Source organism: Aquarana catesbeiana, linkage group LG06, assembly GCF_042186555.1.
Source record: "Aquarana catesbeiana isolate 2022-GZ linkage group LG06, ASM4218655v1, whole genome shotgun sequence".
NCBI lineage: Eukaryota > Metazoa > Chordata > Amphibia > Anura > Ranidae > Aquarana > Aquarana catesbeiana.
Window position 1 is genome coordinate 385,976,734 of NC_133329.1, and position 19,661 is coordinate 385,996,394.

Below are 19,661 nucleotides of genomic sequence, written 5' to 3' on the forward strand. Positions count from 1 at the left end.
CTATAGGGTGGCATAAAAGGATGGGGGGGGGGAGATCAGGAGTAATTCCATTCTCACAATAGTGTGATTTCCTTGTGTGCACTAACGAACAAAGGCTGAGTTATTGAGTACTGAATATCTGGAAGCCGCACTATTCTAAGTTTATAGCCAAAAAAACAAAGCAAATATAGAATGCAAAAGTTATGTGAAAAGTTATAACAATCTCCCATTCACTTAAAAGCACTTATTACCGCAACAACGCAATGTACACAGCAAAACCATAAAAAATTCTGGTAGTAACCAATTGGGCTCTCAGCAATCTTGCATCTCATTAGGTCTCCAGGCACAGTAATCGTTATATTATCAAATTTCCTTTCTTCCTCCCTTAGTCCTAAACTTAATAAACAGAATATTACACAGCAGAAACATCTTTTTGATAGCAATATTCAATCACATACAGCAGTTTAGAGAGTCTGTCTCAACTTGGCTTATGTATATTTAACTGTTTATCCTTCATTTAGCTTTACTAAGTTGGAGTGTCAAAGAGCCAAAGGTCACCTTAAAAGGGCATGTAAACCCAATTGCTAAAAATCTTATACCAGCTTTACCGTGATTTCAATATTTTTGAAGCTGCAGCTCTCATTTAACCACTTCAGCCCTGGATCATTTGGCTGCCCAAAAGACCAGAGTGGGGTTTTTTTTGCGATTCGGCACTGCGTCGCTTTAATTGGCAATTGCGCGGTCGTGCGACGCTGTACCCAAACAAAATTGACATTCTTTTTTTCCCACAAATAGAGCTTTCTTTTGATGGTATTTGATCGCCTCTGTGGTTTTTATTTTTTACGCTATAAACAAAAAAAAGCGACAATTTTGAAAAAAAAACGCAGTATTTTTTACTTTTTGCTATAATAAATATCCCCCAAAAACATATATAAAAAAAATAATTTTTCCTCAGCCGATATGTATTTTTCTACATATTTTTGGTAAAAAAAAATTGCAATAAGCGTATATTGATTGGTTTGCGCAAAATTTATAGCATCTACAAAATAGGGGATAGTTTAATGGCATTTTGATTTTTTTATTATTAAAGGCGGCGATCTGCGATTTTTATCGGGACAGCGACATTATGGCGCACACATCGGACATTTTTGGGACCACTTTATACAGCGATCAGTGCGATTAAAAATGCATTGATTACTGTGTAAATGACACTGGCAGTGAAGGGATTAACCACTAGGGGGCAGTGAAGTGGTTAAGTGTGTCCTAGGGAGTGATTCTAACTGTGAGGGGGCTGGGTTTGAACACACAGGTCAGTGATCACTGCTCTCGATCACAGAGAAGTAGATCACTGTCCTGTCACTAGACAGAACGGGGAATGCTTTGTTTACATAAGCATTTCCCCATTGTTCCTCTCCATGACACGATCACAGGCACCCGGCGGACATCAAGTCCGCGGGACCTGTGGTCACGGTGACCGCGGCGGACTCGGACACGCTCGCGACACTGCTTCTTAAAGGGGACATACCTGTACGCCCTTTTGCCTGCCAGTGCCATTCTGCCGACATACATCGGTGTGTGCTGGCCGGCAAGCGGTTAAAGAACACCTAGTGACTCTGCTATGTATATGATACCCTTTTGTATAAGTATCTTGAATATTTAAATGTAAAAATGACATAGGTATATACATACAATATCATTTTATATTTACTTATGCATGATATTTATACAATTTTTTACCAGGCCTACTAGCTCTAGTTCATTTTTGTCTTCAGTTACTCTTCTGAAGAAGCAGAGTTCATCCAAAAAAAACGTCAAGAGTTACAGATACCTAGTCTTCCACCTAACTAGTCAACAGTATATAAGTAATTTCTTAGAATCCAAGATCGAGTATGGTAATATTTGTAACTCCCTGGCATAAAATAGGGTTAAATATACTAATGCACAGGATGCTAGGAGGTGCTGGATGGGATATTTATGACTGAGGAAACATACAGTAGTAATTATGAATAGATGCATACAGCAGGTAAAATAGGTACAGTGGGGCAAAAAAGTATTTAGTCAGTCACCAATTGTGCAAGTTCTCCCACTTAAAAAGATGAGAGAGGCCTGTAATTGTCATCATAGGTATACCTCAACTATGAGAGACAAAATGTGGAAACAAATCCAGACAATCACATTGTCTGATTTTTGAAAGAATTTATTTGTAAATTATGGTGGAAAATAAGCATTTGGTCACCTACAAACAAGCAAGATTTCTGGCTCTCACAGACCTGTATCTTCTAAGAGGCTCCTCTGTCCTCCACTCATTACCTGTATTAATGGCAACTGTTTGAACTTGTTATCAGTATAAAAGACACCTGTCCACAACCTCAAACAGTTACACTCCAAACTCCACTATGGTGAAGACCAAAGAGCTGTCGAAGGACACCAGAAACAAAAATTGCACTGCACCAGGCTGGGAAGACTGAATCTGCAATAGGCAAGCAGCTTGGTGTGAAGAAATCAACTGTGGGAGCAATAATTAGAAAATGGAAGACATACAAGACCACTGATAATCTCCCTCGATCTGGGGCTCCACGCAAGATCTCACCCTGTGGGGTCAAAATGATCACAAGAACGGTAAGCAAAAATCCCAGAACCACACGGGGGGACCTAGTGAATGACCTGCAGAGAGCTGGGACCAACGTAACAAAGTCTACCATCAGTAACACACTATGCCGCCAGGGACTCAGATCCTGCAGTGCCAGACATGTTTTGGATGATCCAGAAGAGGATTGGGAGAATGTCATATGGTCAGATGAAACCAAAGTAGAACTGTTTGGTAGAAACACAACTCATCGTGTTTGGAGGAGAGAGAATGCTGAGTTGCAATCAAAGAACACCATACCTACTGTGAAGCATGGGGGTGGCAACATCATGCTTTGGGGCTGTTTCTCTGCAAAGGGAACAGGACGACTGATCCGTGTACATGAAAGAATGAATGGGGCCATGTATCATGAGATTTTGAGTGCAAACCTCCTCCCATCAGCAAGGGCATTGAAGATGAAATGTGGCTGGGTCTTTCAGCATGACAATGATCCCAAACACACCGCCCGGGCAACGAAGGAGTGGCTTCGTAAGAAGCATTTCAAGGTCCTGGAGTGGCCTAGCCAGTCTCCAGATCTCAACCCCATAGAAAACCTTTGGAGGGAGTTGAAAGTCTGTGTTGCCCAGCGACAGCCCCAAAACATCACTGCTCTAGAGGTGATCTGCATGGAGGAATGGACCAACATACCAGCAACAGTGTGTGACAACCTTGTGAATACTTACAGAAAACGTTTGACCTCTGTCATTGCCAACAATGGATTTATATCACAAAGTATTGAGATGAACTTTTGATATTGACCAAATACTTATTTTCCACCATAATTTGCAAATAAATTCTTTCAAAAATCAGACAATGTGATTTCAGACAAAGGGGGTCGTGTGCACCTGTGGTTTAAAACCCAGCCGGGGTCTTTCTCCACATTGCCGATGTCACTCAATGAGTAGGAAAGGGACTTGGCACCAAAAAGAGACCAACTTCAATCAACAGGTAGCCTGGAGCATGACCAAACAAAAAAGAACCCATCAGAAGTGTGGAGAAACAGGGTTTTAAACAACAGGCGCACACCGACCCCCTGTAAAAAGGGGTCTACAGGAGCTGGTAAGCAATTTCTACAGCTGGTGGTGAATTCACTGCGGTTTTTGGTGATGGATAATGGACCCTGCCATTAAGGAGATTGACCTATTATCACATTGCTTGCGGACATATTTGCACAGATGATTATAATCCATACACCTATGGACTTCATATTTAATGTTTAGCAGGATTCTAACTTACTGTTTATTTACCAGCTGAAATCTATCATTAGTTAGACAGCAATCCTGCCCCTTGTCAGTGCAAATTAATATTAGCTGGTTCAGGCTTATCTGATGCCTATAAAAAGGTGTCTCTCATTACCAAGGTGTCACACAAGAAACATCTCAAGATGGGTAAGAGCAAGGAGCTCTCTCAAGACCTTCGCAACCTAATTGTTGCAAAACATACTGATGGAATTGGTTACAGAAGGATTTCTAAACGCCTGAATGTTCCAGTGAGCACTGTTGGGGCTCACCACCATTCAAAAGTGGAAAGAACATAATTTTACCATAAACCCCTTAAAAGATTTCTGACAGAGGAATATAAAGAATCAGAGCTGTCCAAGAGCCAAGGGCCACTTGTGAAGAGCTTCAGAAAGACCTTTTTCAAAAGGAAACAATAAGTAATGCACTGAACTGCCATGGCCTGTGTATGCACGCTCACCACACAAGATGCCGTTGCTGAAGAAAAAGCATGTTGAAGCTTGTTTAAAAGAAATCTAGAATTTTTTTTTTTTTTTTTAGGAATCATACTTACCTAGGTGGATGCAGCATCGGTCCGATGCTGCATCTGTCCCCCGGCGCCTCTACACTGAGAACTGAGCGATCGAACACCGCTGATCGCTCAGTTTTCAGAGCTCCGTGAGCAGAGAGCTGTAGACTGGATGAATAGAAAAATGCACCAAGGCATTCTTGTTAAAGATTTGCTGCCATCTACCAGGGTGATGAAGATGAAACAAGGGTGGACATTTCAGCAAGGCAATGATCCCAAACACAAAGCCAAGGAAACTCTAAATTGGTATCAAAGAAAGAAAATAAAGTTGCTAGAATGGCCCAGCCAATCACCTGACTTCAATCCAATAGAAAATCTATGTAAAGAACTAAAGATCAGAGTTCATCTAAAAGGCCCACAGAACCTTCAAGATTTAAAGCGGAATGCCACCCAAAAATGGAACTTCCGCTTTAAGTGCAGGTGACCCCCTGACATGCCACATTTGGCATATCTTTTTTTTTTGGGGGGGGGGGGGGGGGGGGGGGGAGCGGATACCCTCTTTTTAGAGGCATCCAGCTCCCACTAACTCCCGGGGGTCCGCGGCACGGGAAGGAATACGCCTCCCTGCAATCTTCTGGGACACGCCACAGGTCCCAGAAGATTGCCCGGCCATTCATAGCGTGCAGCGCGGCTCGCGCATGCGCAGTGCGTGCCCAGCTGTGAAGCCACAGCCGGGCACCCACAGTAAGAATGCCGGTACCTCGGAGGGGAGGGGGAGAGGGGCGGGGCTTCGTACGACCGCATCGCTGGACCGTGGAACAGGTGAGTGTGCAATTATTAAAAGTCAGCAGCTACAATTTTTGTAGCTGCAGACTTCTAATTTTTTTTTCGGCGGAACTCCACTTTAAGGACTGTGTAGAAGAATGGGCCAAAATCACACATGAGCAATACATTCGACTAATTTCTCCATACAGGAGGCGTCTTGAAGCTCTCATTACCAACAAAGAATTTTGTACGAAGCATTAAAAAAATTTCACTTAGCGCGTTCAATACTTTTTCCTTGTGTTAGTCCATCTAGTTTCACAAAACTTAATTTCTGAACTTATTTGTTTTGGTGTCTTTGAATATATGGATTGCATGGGTTGTTACGGACATGTGGTGAAAATTTAATCTCAATAGCACCTATATAAATATATTTACCTAGAAAAATGGTGACGTGTTCAATATTTATTTTACCCTCTGTATACCAGTAAATTTTTTAACTGTATAATTTATTATTTTTTTAATAGTGATATTAACAAAACTTTTAACAATATTTGTAGTAGTGTCTTGGTACATAAAAAGCTCATTATCCCTGTTCCTTTCTCTGTGATAGGAATATGCACTAATGTAGAACCTTCCTATTTTCAGCCCTTAGTCTATTATCCCTAAAGCAGATCTTCACCCTCAGCAAACACTGTCGTCCTATCGACCCCTCCTCCCCTTGAATAGGGCAGTCACATATCCCATGAGGCATAGCACTTCATTCATAGGGCTGCATCATCAGGAGGTGTGCTGGCTGAATCAGGAATTCGGCAAGCCTCTTGATGTCATCATAAGCAATATGGCGGCTTGGGACCGAGAGGTGGCAGAGAACCAGAAGATCTCAGCGGGACAATGCTGGATCCTCTGAGCGGGTAAGTAATGGAGAAGCAACAGACCATAAGGTAAGCGAGGGGGTGGGGGGGAGGTGAGCGAAGAACCTCTGAGGCCATCCTGTGAGTGCAGGGTGTCATGGAAGGGCCACTTAATAGGGCATTACCACAGCACCATGCACTCACATTCAGAGCAGACAGAGGCACCAACATTATCACCTCACCACAACTCTCTGCATTAAGGACCACCCAGTGCTGGAAGAAGATCCAGTGAGAAAGAGGGTACTGCATATCCTTTGATTGGCCTGGGGACATCTTTACTTAAAGCGGGGGTTCACCCACACCGCCAAAAAAAAAAAAATATTAAAAGCCAGCAGCTACAAATACTGCAGCTGCTGACTTTTAATACATGGCCACTTACCTGTCCCGGGGTCCAGCGATGTCGGCAATGGACGCCGAGAACCCGCTCGGTTCTCGGCAGCTGCCATCCTAGGTGAGGGAATCAGGAAGTGAAGCGTTGCGGCTTCACTTCCCGGTTCCCTACTGCGCATGCGCGAGTCGCCCTGCGCGTCCCAAGTGGTCCCCGCTCTCTCCTGGGAGCTGTGTGTTCCCAGCAGACAGCGCGGTGGGGACGGGAAGAGGCATAGACTCCCATGGGAGTCTATGCCGGAAGTGGGTGCAAATACCTGTCTTAGACGGGTATCTGCACCCCCCTCCCCCCTGCCAAATGTGACACCGGAGGGGGGGGGGGGGGTGGGGTTCCGAAAAGCGGAAGTTCCATTTTTGTGTGGAACTCCGCTTTAAATAATTTTATGTTCTTTTGATCTTATTTCTTTGCTTGTTACTATACTGTATATGCGCATGGGGCAGCCATATTTGTTAAGCAAATATGCATATTCTGCTTCCTGCTTAACTGTGCTACGACTGTAGCAAAGCCATGTTTCTATCTCTAAAGGGTAAGTAAAGTAACCTAACTGAAAACAATATACTCCCTAACAAAGTTTTTGTAAGCCACACACAATACTCCAGGACACCTACTTTAAGAAGCCAATATGAAAGCTAGAAAACCACATCCATCCTGTAATGATTAAACTTGGTTTCTTACATGCGTAAAAAGTATCTGATCTTTTAGGTCATCCAGTTCTTCATTCGGGGTCCACGACTTGGCAAAACTTAAGAAGTCCCACTTTTCCTTGTCATCCTCTTCAGCCTGGAGGTTTTCCTTCTTCCCATTTAGCGTGCTACCTGTAACTTTTGCCTGAAGAAGTAAAAAAAACATTTATCAAAGGGATGCAAAAATATATGTAGCATCATAAGATACTCCCTCACCAAAGTCAACAAAATCAATAGGTTTGGAATGTACTAGCACAGCCTGGATCATTTCTTGGCGCATTCTATGTCTCAAAAAAAACAACGGTGTAATCTCTGCATCTAAACTCTCCGTCTCATGTGCCCGCCAACACCTTTGATGAGGAGGCCTCGCTCTTCCTTTTGGATTTTTAAAGCTTATATTTTTAGCATGTTACAGGAGGAGAAAAGAGGGCCACACCTGAACATACTGCACTGATGCCTGTCCAGCGGAATCACAAAGATATAAGGGGGATAAGAAATTACTGAACCTAGATGTTTAATGGATCAACACCTATAATTTTACCCAAATTTGCTATTGGCTGTTACCTCACTGTGGCATTTTGTTCTTTTACCAGATATAAATGATCACATACAATGAAAGGCAACACAGAGCAATTTTTTTTAGTCTTGTTTTTTTTAACATAAATCATGAACTGCTATCTCAAATATTAATAAACAGGGTGCTCATCCAGACAAGGTAAAAAAGCAATGCAGTACCAGCCATATGTGATCAGCACACACAATATCCGTTATACAGTAGTACCTTGGATTACGAGCATTAATCGTTCCAGAAGCATGCTTGTAATCCAAAGCACTCGTATATCAAAGCGAGTTTCCCCATAGGAATCAATGAAAAATCAGATAATGCTTCCCAGTGCCACTGCTGTTGTATGCAGTACCGCATGTGGCCAGAGGTGCGGGGGTGTCGTTGATGCTGGGAGACCGCTCGGAGACACTTAGTTCCTGAGTGTCACCAAGCATCACCGGCACCCCCGTACCTCTGACCACATGTAGTACTGCACACCCCAGAGGCTTGAATCCTGCTTGGCTTGCGACTCGCAAATCAAGTCAGAATTAAAAAAAAAAAAAAAATAGCTTGTATTGCGAAACGCTCGTAAACCGCGTTACTCGCAATCCGAGGTATTACTGTATACAGCTATAAACAGGATAATAAATCATGTTGACATCTAAAAAACTGTGACACATACAGATACATACACACAGTCATGACCAAAAATATTGGCACCCCTTCATATGTCAGATTATGCACCAATTCACCCAGAAAATTGTTGCAATTACAAATGTTTAGGGATTCTCATGTTTTTTCTTTTGTTTGTACCGGTATGACACACCAACAAAAAGGTAAATTTGACACATTCCATGCAAAACTTCAAAAATAGCCTCAATTTAGTAGCACACCCTTTGGAAAAAAAATAACTGAAATCAATTGCTTCCTGTAACCGTCAATGAGTTTCTTACACCTCTTTACTGGAATTTTGGAAAGCTCTTTCGCCTACTGCTCCAGATTGGGTTACCTTTCCCAACAGCTATTTTGAGATCTCTCCAAAGGTGCTCTATAGAATTTACAGTAGATCTGGACTCATATGCTGGCCAGTTTATTACTCTCCACTGCTGGGTGCTATTTGACGTGGGCTTTGGGTCATTGTCCTGCTGTAAGACCCATGACCTCTGATGCAGACCCAATTTTCTGACACTGGTCCCTGGTTTCCCAGAATTCTTTGGTAGTCTTCAGATTTCATAATGCCATGCACACAGTCAAGACATCCAGTGCCTGAAGCAGCAAAGCAACCCCAAAATATCAGTGAACCTCCACCACGTTTCACTGTAGGGATTGTGTTCTTTCTTTAAAGGCCTCATTTCTTTTGTTTCGTCTGTCCACAGCACATTCTCCCAAAAGGATTTGGACTTCCTCAGGTAAATTTTGGCAAACGCCATTCTGGCTTTTTGATGTCTGTGTCAGCAGTGGGGTCCTCCTGGGTCTCCAACCATAGCGTTCCTTTTCATTCAGATTGCGACGTATAGTGCAAGCTGACACAGTTGTACCCGGTGCCTGAAGGTCAGCTTGAATTTGTCTAGAAGTTGATTGAGATTCTTTATCTTTGATCAATTTTTCTCTTTCGTCCACGTCCAAGGAGATGAGCTACAGTGCCATGGGCTGTAAACTTCTTGACAAGGTTGTGCGCAGTGGACATAGGAACATTAAGATCTCTGGAGATGGACTTGAAATCTTAAGATTGTCCATGCTTTTCCACAACTTTTGTTTTATTTTTGTTCTTTGCTGCTCTTTCTCTTCTCTATACTCCGTGTGGCACACAGAGAAAAACAACAGAAAAGAGTCAATTGTTCACCATTTTAACGGGTTGCCGGTGTGATTTCTATATTGTCGGCACCTGTTAATTGATACAGGTGAGTTTAATTTCAAACTACAGAAGCGTCACAAACTTGGAATGCAATTATTTCTTACAATTTTGAGAAGGTGCTAATAATTTTGTCCAGTTAACTTTTTGGAGTTTTGCGTGGAATGTCTTTATTTTTTCTTTACTTTTTTTGTGTCATATCAATATAAACAAAAGAAATACAGTAAACACTAGAATGCCTAAACATTTATAATTGCAACAAATTTTTGCGTGAATTGGTGCATTATCTGACAGAAACGCAGGGGTGCCAATATTTTGGGCATGACTGTGTGTATGTATATATACTGTATTTATTGGCGTATAACACTCACTTTTTCACCATGAAAATCGGGTGCAAATAGCATGTGCGTGTTATACGCCAATATTTATATTTTAGCTGCCTCGGAGGGCACAGGGAGCGGGGCGGGACGAGCGCCGTAAGATTGCATGCAGTGAGAATCTCCTGTTTACTTGGTGGCCTCTGTAATAGGAAGTCCCGTTTCCTGGGCCACCATTGGACCACTGTTCTGTCTATCATAGGATTCTCACTGCATGTAATCTGTCGGCACTCATCCCGCCCCCCTCCCTGTCCCCTCTTGCTGTAGATGGGCATCGATCAGGCTGCAATGATGGCAATGGTGAAGCTGCTGCATTGAAGGCAATGGTGAGGCTGCTGCATTGAAGGCAATGGCAAGGCTGCTGCATTGATGGCAATGGCGAGGCTGTACTGATGGCACTTGTGAGGCTGCAGATGGGCATTGATCAGGCTGCATTGATGGCAATGGTGAGGCTGCAGATGGGCACTGACCCTTCTTTTGCTTCTGCTTTGTTCCTAATTTAAAATTTAAGTTTTTTTTTCCTGAAATTTCCCTCTTAAAATGAATGTGCGCATTATACGCCTGTGCGTGTTATATGCCGATAAATACGGTATATTTATTTTAACTTTTGTTTAACAGTGCTGGGTCCTGCCAGTCTCATAATAGGCAGAAAACATACGATTCACACTAAGACTCCTTTCCCACCAACGTGCTTTTGTTATGCTGTAACGCAACTTTCCAGCGGGACAGGAGCTCATCAAAATTATATCCCTTTAAAGCTTATGAGACGTTTCACATCGCTGCACTGTGGTTTGAAAAGCCCTGCATGCTGCATGTTTGGTGCGCATTTAAAAAGACCACCAAAGATGCACTTTCCATTGGAGTCACTGGGAAAAACGCACCAAAAAGGGAGCTACGGTTTGTTACTGGGTGCAATTTTGGGGTCGCAGGGGGAAAATATGTGCACAGCCTCCAGCCCCCTTGATGGTCAGCACTAGAAAGTCTTGCAGCTCCTGTGTATCCAATCTGACCTTACCCCGCAAATCCACTGCAACAGGGCAGGTAAGTATAACATGTTTGTTATTTTTATTAGAATAAAAAAAAACAAAAAACAAGACTTTACAATCACTTTAGCAACTACCTACCATCCTTAACAACCAACGAATAGCCAGTTAAGGATCTGGCACCTGACGAAGTCCCTAACAACTGGCTATTTACCAATATGCACGGAAATGCAACGCATATAAAAAAACACTGTTTAAAACATAGTATATTTTAGAAGCATTGCAGTATGAAATAAGCTGTGCTACAGTGTGAAAGCAGCCTAAGGCAAAACTCCAGAGTAATTATTAGAAAACTGTTTATTTTAAAAATGGCAAGTAGTATAAATACCGGAATCTGATCTTGTGCCAACCTTCTAAAATCCCCATGTACAGCAGAGCTCAGACTGAGGGGGGGCAAAAGGTAGCACAAGAAGGCATACAGCTCTGCGCAGTGCAAGCAGCATGTCATTAGTCAGTATGCATTTCATTTACAGTGCCTTGCAAAAGTATTCACCCCCTTGGCTTTTTACCTATTTTGTTACATTACAGCCTTTAGTTCAATGTTTTTTTAAACTGAATTATATGTGATGGATCAGAACACAATAGTCTAAGTTGGTGAAGTAAAATTAGAAAAATATATACATAAAACTATTTTTCAGAAATAAAAAAACTGATAATTGGCATGTGCGTATGTGCGACAATGTTGTTGAGAAGTACAAGTCAGGGTTAGGTTATAAAAAATATCCAAATCTTTGATGATCCCTAGGAGCACCATCAAATCTATCATAACCAAATGGAAAGAACATGGCACAACAGCAAACCTGCCAAGAGACGGCCGCACACCAAAACTCACGGACCGGGCAAGGAGGGCATTAATCAGAGAGGCAGCACAAAGACCTGAGGCCCCTTTCACACTGGGGCGGGGTCGGCGGTAAAGCGCCGATATTGTTAGCGACGCTTTACAGTCAGTATTCGACCGCTAGCGGGGAGGTTAAAAAACCACCGCGAAGCGCCTCTGCAGAGGCGCTTTGCCGGCGGTATAGCCACGCTGTCCCATTGATTTCAATGGGCAGGAGCGGGGAAGGAGCGGTGTATACACCGCTCCTTCCCCGCTCCAAAGATGCTGCTGGCAGGACTTTTTTTCCCGTCCTGCCAGCGCACGACTCCAGTGTGAAAGCCCTCGCGGCTTTCACACTGGAGACAAAGCAGCAGCACTTTTGGGTCAGTTTGCAGGTGCTATTATTAGCGCAATAGTGCCTGCAAACCGCCCCAGTGAGAAAGGGCCCTTAGGTAACCCTGGAAGAGCTGCAGAGTTCCACTGCAGAGACTGGAGTATCTGTACATAGGACGACAATAAGCTGTACGCTCCATATTGTTGGGCTTTGTGGCAGAGGGGCCAGAAGAAAGCCATTACTTTCAGCAAAAAACAAAATGGCAAGTTTTGAGTTTGTGAAAAGGCAAGTGGGAGACTCCCAAATGTATGGAGGAAGGTGCTCTGGTCTGATGAGACTAAAATTGAACTTTTTGGCCATTAAAGAAAACGCCATGTCTGGGGCAAACCCAACACATCACATCACCCAAAGAACACCATCCCCACTGTGAAACACGGTGGTGGCAGCATCATGCTGTGGGGATGTTTTTCAGCAGTCAGGACTGGGAAACTGGTCAGAGTTGAGGGAAAGATGGATGGTGCTAAATACAGGGATATAGTAGAGCAAAACCTGTACCACTCTGTGTGTGATTTGAGGCTAGGACGGAGGTTCACCTTCCAGCAGGACAATGACCCCAAACACACTGCTAAACAACACTTGAGTGGTTTATGGGGAAACATGTAAATGTGATGGAATGGCCTAGTCAAAGCCCAGACCTCAATCCAATAGAAAATCTGTGGTCAGACTTAAAGATTGCTGTTCACAAGCGCAAACAATCCAACTTGAAGGAGCTGGAGCAGATTTGTAAGGAGGAATCGGCAAAAATCGCAGTGGTAAGATGTGGCAAGCTCATAGAGACTTATCCAAAGCGACTTGGAGCTGTGATAGCCGCAAAAGGTGGCTCTACAAAGTATTGACTTTAGAGGGGTGAATAGTTATGCACATTGACTTTTTCTGTTATTTTGTCCTATTTGTTGTTTGCTTCACAATAAAAAAAAAAAACATGTTCAAAGTTGTGGGCATGTTCTGTAAATTAAATGATGCAAATCCTCAAACAATCCATGTTAATTCCAGGTTGTGAGGCAACAAAACCCGAAAAATGTCAAGGGGGTGAATACTTTTGCAAGGCACTGTATGTATTTAGCTGCTTGACTAAAGTTCAGCTTTAAGAAAAAAAAGTGACTACTTGAAATTGTTAATTGTGTTTTTTGAATTTGTCCAGGGCAGATGGGGTCATTTCTTATTGCTACAATTAGAGGGATGCACAGTTAGCATTTAGTTCTATCAGTAAATAAGGGCATAATATATGGAAACTAGAAGAAGCGCTTGCTGGTACCCACTTATAAATGTAATACAGAACAAGTGGCTCAGTCATTTTTGTTTCTTGGTAACACAAATAAAGCAAACATCCCTTTTCCCGCAGATCAGACTGATGCGACTTTCTCCCTTTCCCTTCCCCTCTTCTTCTCTTCTCTTATTGCTCTACTTCTTCAGCAAGGCCCCCTGGGTCATTTCAGTTCTTTCTTTATTCTTAATAACCGGTGTCCACCGGGAATACAAAAGAAAAAAAAAAAAAAAGCCACACGGGGTGCAGAGACTCCCAAGACCCTGCTGCTCTCCAAGTCTTAATTTCATTTAAATGTTGACATCTTTATACGCAATGGTTTCTGTAATAAAGACTTATTTTTGGAAGTGTCCTATTTCTTAGACCCCTTTCACACTGGGGCGGTTTGCAGGCGTTATTGCGCTAAAAATACCGCCTGCAAATCGACCCAAAACAGCCGCTGCTGTTTGTTCAGTGTGAAAGCCCGAGGGCTTTCACACTGAAGCGGTGCGCTGGCAGGAGAAGAAAAAATCTCCTGCAAGCCGCATCTTTGGAGCGGTGAAGGAGCGGTGTATTCACTGCTCCTAAACCGCTCCTGCCCATTGAAATCAATGGGACAGCGCGGCTATACCGCGGCAATACCGCGGCTATAGCCGCGCTATATGAGTGGTTTTAACCCTTTTTCGGCCGCTAGCGAGGGGTTAAAACCGCACCGCTAGCGGCCAAATACCGCGGTAAAACAGCGCTAAAAATAGCGCTGTTTTACCGCCGACGCCCCCTACCGCCCCAGTGTGAAAGCAGCCTTACACATTGAGGTTGTGGTCTTTTTATTTACTGTAGGTTTACTGTATGTATTGGTAAAAAAAAAGATTGCTGTGACTCCACTAGACGTCTGTGGTATCTGGCACCAAGTCGTCAATAGCAGATCCTGTAAGTTGCAAGGTGGGGGCCTCCATGGATCAGACTTGTTTTTCCAGCACAGATGCTGGATTGGATTGAGATCTGGAGAATTTGTAGGCCAAGTCAACACCTAAAGCTCGTTGTTTTGTTCCTCAAACCATTCCTGAACCATTTTTGCAGCGTGGCAGGGTACATTGCCCTTCTGAAAGAGGCCACTGCCATCAAGGAATGCTGCTGTCATGAAGGGATGTCACCAATGTTTAGGTAGGCTGCTTGTGTCAAAGTAACATCCACACGAATGGCAGGATACACGGTTTCTCAGCAGAACATTTCCCAAAGCATCACACTGCCTCTGCCGGGTTGTCTTATTCCAATACTGCACCCTGGTGCCATCTTTTCCCCAGGTAAGTGACACACCCCTGGCTGTCCACATAATCCAATTCTGATGTTCACATGCCCATTGTAGGTGCTTTTGGCTGTGGACAGTATGGGCACATACTAGATAGCATTGCTATAACTGCATTACCCATTTTTTCTGTTTTCAGCACACCAACTTCAGGAAGAACATGTTTTATTGCTGCCTAATATATTCCACTGACTTTCAGATGCCATTGTATTGAGATAAAGTGGTTGTAAACCCTTACATACACCCAGTGAAGTGACTGGTCTAAGGTGATATACAGAGATGAAACAAATCCTATTACATAAGTTATACCTGTTGCCCTCTCTTCTCCACATTCATTCAAAAAGCTTGTCTGAGAATTCTGAAAAGGGGGGCAGATAGCTGAAGTTACACTCCACAGAACTCAGTGAGTAGAGGTCGGATAGCTGATTGGAGGGAAGGGATACACCCCCCTCCACACAGGAACAGAGCTGAGGCTATCAACCACATGGAGGTCCCTATGTCACCATTTTGCTCTTGGTGTCAGGAAAACTTATCAGCATGAATTACTTCTGACAACAGAGGGATAAGACAGCAGACAGAAATGACACGTAGTGCTCTTAATTGAGACAAGTACAAACTAGAGAGGGATATGCTTTGTTCATATTTAATGTCTGAGGTTTACAACCAATTTATTGTTATTCACTTATCCTGTAAGTGATCATAAGGTTATGGCTGATCGATGTTGTGGCAGACGCAACCGGGACAGAGGCTTTTGGAGGGGACTGCAGGGTAGCTTCTGACTATGGGTCCGGGCTTTTGAGGGGGCTCTATTCTTGGGAGAGGTGTGCCCGATGGACCCTTTGGAGCAGTCTTGCTTCAGGTTTGGGTCCATGTCTCGGTGTAGTGGATAGCACTTTCGCCTAGCAGTAAGAAGGATCACTGGTTCGAATCCCAACCACGACACTACCTGCCTGGAGTTTGCATGTTCTCCCTGTGCCTGTGTGGGTTTCCTCCGGGTACTCCGGTTTCCTCCCACACTCCAAAGACATGCTGGTAGGTTAATTGGATCCTGTCTAAATTGTCCCTAGTATGTATGAATGTGAGTTAGGGACATTAGATTGTAAGCTCCTTGATGGTAGGGACTGATGTGAATGTACAATGTATATGTAAATGCGTAAATTGACGGTGCTATATAAGTAACTGAAATAAATAGAAATAAAAAAAAATAAAATGTCTCCCAGAAACACAGACTCTGGGAACCTAGGACCTGGATACAGATTTGGGGCATTTCTGCCCAAACCAGCTTCACTTCTTGTTAGACTGTGACTTTCACAGCAGATGTAAATATAATCAGCCCAAAACAACCTGATGCTAGATTCTCCTGCTATAGTCTGTTTATTAAGGGGTCTTGCTCTCTAGGTATCATTTCCCAATTGTGTGCCTCCTAGGTGTGAATTCACATTGTTAATTGAGTCACCTATTGTTTCTGTCTGTCTGCAAATCCTTTTAGAGATTTGGATAGCCCTAGGTCTTCTTACTGGGGAACAGGTGCTGAATGTTCTTTGTGGGCACTGAGTCACCTACGTTTTTTTAGGTGATTAGTTGTTAATTAGATTTCTGTTTATGTTGTCTGTTCCTTAACCAAGATAATCGTGCTATTTACAGCTTGCATAATGCGATCAGGCTCTTACCTGATTTTCTGTGTTATATATTCTGGGTGAGTTTTTCAATAAAGTCAGTTCCAGTTTGCACTTAAGCTAGTGTTGTCTAGATCTTGGGTGCAATATTCCGATATAATACCTGATTCCAGAGTGGAGGAAGCTATATCTTGATGGAGGCACCCAAAGCTGAGTGCCCGGTGGTCCTCACAAGTGTAAATCAAAGCTATACATTAGAGCTGCACAATTCTAGCTAAAATGAGAATCATGATTTTCTTTTGCTTAGAAGATCACGATTCTCACGGCATAACATCATTTTTCACATTACACAAAAAAATTGGGCTAACTTTACTGTTTAGGTTTTTTTTTTTTTTTTTATTCACTAAAGTGTAGTTTTTCCCAAACAATTGCGTTTGAGACCTCTGCACAAATACAGTGCGACATAAAATATTGCAACAACTGCTATTTTATTCGCTAGGGTCCCTGCTAAAAAAAAAAAAATATATATATATATATATATATATATATATATATATATATATATATATAGTTTGGCGGTTCTAAGTCATTTTCTTGCAAAAAAAATACTGATTTTAACTTGTAAGCAACAAGTGTCAGAAAATGGCTTGGTCTTTAAGTGGTTAAACTATCCTTGTTTACAGACCTTTGAAAAAAAAAAACTAAATGTTACAATGTTTATAGCTCTCTCAGCCTGAGAAATGTTCATAAACAATTTTCTGCTTTTTTTTTTTTTTTTTTGATAGCTCTGAGCAGAGAATGGCTCTACACTTGTTACATAGAATCGTGGAAATGCCGCATTAAGATCGTGAGGGGGGGGTGTTGAATCGAGATCATGATTTTTTTTTTTTTTTTTAACGATTAATCGTGCAGCTCTACTATACATAGAAGCAAAAAGAGGAAAAAAATATACAGCAGTTCCCTTAAAAAAAAAATATCGTGCTCCTGCTGCTGACTGTATGGCAGTGGAAAATGTTGCTATTGCAAAGAGCGGCATGGAGACAGAGCTCTCAACACTGCTCTGTCTTGATGCACCACGGAATTATTAAACATGGCCAATCCAAGACTGAATTTCGCATTTACAATGTCAACTGACAGGTTCGGATGAGATATGTTACTTGGTCTAATTAGCATAGACCAAGCATTCATTTGTTGTAGACAAAGTGGAACCAGTTCTTGGTGCACCGGTGCTATATAACAACAGGTGTCATCATTTCAACCTCTAGAGTAAAACACACAACCACCTTGACACCTACTACATATATATTATATAATTATATATATATATATATTATATAATTTTATATATATATATATATATATATATATATATATATATATATATATATATATATATATATATATATATGTAGGTTTTTTTAAAATGTGTAAGAATGTGATTGTGGTACAGTGGGCTCTTCTATTCACCAGTCAACCCCCCCACCCATCCCATTGTCTCCTCTACATTGAATGACAGAGCCACCAAATTAATTGAAGCAGTGAGAAGATCCGGAGTGGGTGTAAGGCTATGAAAAGATGACATCTTGTGTGTGACTCAGTCTTCATTAAAACTCAGGGCTTTTTTGAGCCTGTTTTTTTTTTTTTTCTTTTTTTTAATATCAGTGAATCTATTGGGAGGAAAGAAGATGAAGATTTTTCCTTTTTTTTTTTTTTTGGATTTTGACCTTGAAAAAGAAGAAGGAAAAAACATATAAAAAGGGTTTTTATGCAACGTGAAAGCTGAGGAACACAACACAGAGTGTTTTGTTAATATTTAATAACCATGCTTCAAATTGTATCCCTTTTGTTAGCAGAGGAGGGGAACTGATTCAATTCATGTCCTGGAGGTACAATGAGCACCTTTCTACGTTTTATAAGCCGATGTGCTCCACGACAACCTCTATTCCTTTGCAGTTTTTTGTAAACATTTTTAAGATATGGCTGTGGCACGGAAAGGTTAGTCTGTAGAGCAATATGTACAGCAAGCATTCACAACGTTTTCATAAAGCTTCATGTGGATTGACTCCTTGTGCGGGTACTATCGTTTCTATAGAGGTTAATTTCTAATTAATTTAATTCATATTGATATACCACTTTTCTCCTTGGGAACTCAATACACTTTATATGTTGAGGTGTATAGTAAAGCAGCAGCCATCTCCTGATGACGTCCCATATTTGACGAAACGATTAGGGGCGGGGACTTCTGGTTTTACGCCACATTGCTCTTATGGAACGCACGCTGGCTCTTATGTGAATCGGAGCAGCATCGCTCCTAGTACCAGGATTGGCAGATGATTCTGGGTGTCCGCTCAGGGCACTATTCTATGTGAGCGTGATTATTTTGCTTATTTATGGTTTTAATAAAAAGTGATATGCTATGAGATATACATCTCTCTGGTTTCCTCCTTTATGAGCATCGAGTATATGTGAGCAGTGATCAATGGGATATCGACATACACAGCCAGGCTGTGATAGAGCACATATTGACCTACCTCAGTGTAAACTCAGGAGGACATCTTTTGGCGAGTTGGGTCCCAGAAGGGGACGGGGGTGACTAAGCACAGATTGAAGCATTGAAGTGGATTGCCACGAAGCACTAGTCACTTGTATTTAAGAGGAAAAGGGACAAATATGTTGCACTAAATAAATAAAAACAAAATTCAAAAAAAAAATTCCTGGTTAAAAAAGTGAAAAAACATTTAGTATTACACAGTCAGGAGGTCACAACCTGCACAGTAAGTTATTACTGTTACCTTGCCTTTTTATTACATGAAAACTACACTGCGAGAAAAGTAATCAAATTCTGGCAGTGTGTCTCAGCAAGATGGAACATCCGGGTGACCTGAGACCAAAGTAATAGGAGCTGTATGCGGGTTGGTTTTCTTCGGCTGTTGTCTCCCCTGGTTAACCTCAATGGTGGGTACATCAAGGCTCTTGTGACCTTCCATAATCAGAGGGTCCACACTCTGGGGTAAGAGTACATCTTAACCTTTGCGTCGGTGGCGTGTCACATGGTGGAGGATTGTCTACTGGATCTATATCACGCACCTCATGATGTATTTATCGTTTGTTTCATCTATCCTTGACTATTCATAAGCCATTGTGGTTCTGGACTATAGAGACTTAAATGTTTTTTCACTTTTTGAACAAGTAATTATTTTTGGAATTTTGTTTTTGTTATTTATTTAGCGCAACATATTTGTCCCTTTTCTACTATTTTGTTTTGTTTTTATCTCACAATTGTTATGTTGCAGCTTTTTCATATGTTTTGACCACTTGTACACAAGCGCAGTATTTTGTTGATGTAATATTGACTTGTATTTAAGACTTAT

The 19,661-nt window shown here is 42.0% G+C and overlaps 1 protein-coding gene across 3 annotated transcripts in view; it reads right to left on the minus strand.

Annotated features, from left to right (window-relative positions):
* Nucleotides 1–19,661, minus strand: part of ZRANB3 (zinc finger RANBP2-type containing 3) — a 471,114-nt gene that overhangs the window by 170,171 nt on the left and 281,282 nt on the right. For all 3 annotated transcript variants that reach the window (XM_073634288.1, XM_073634289.1, XM_073634290.1), the window contains one exon: nt 7,091–7,243. In XM_073634288.1, the coding sequence (XP_073490389.1) occupies nt 7,091–7,243 (153 nt within the window). The remainder of the gene's footprint in view (nt 1–7,090; nt 7,244–19,661) is intronic.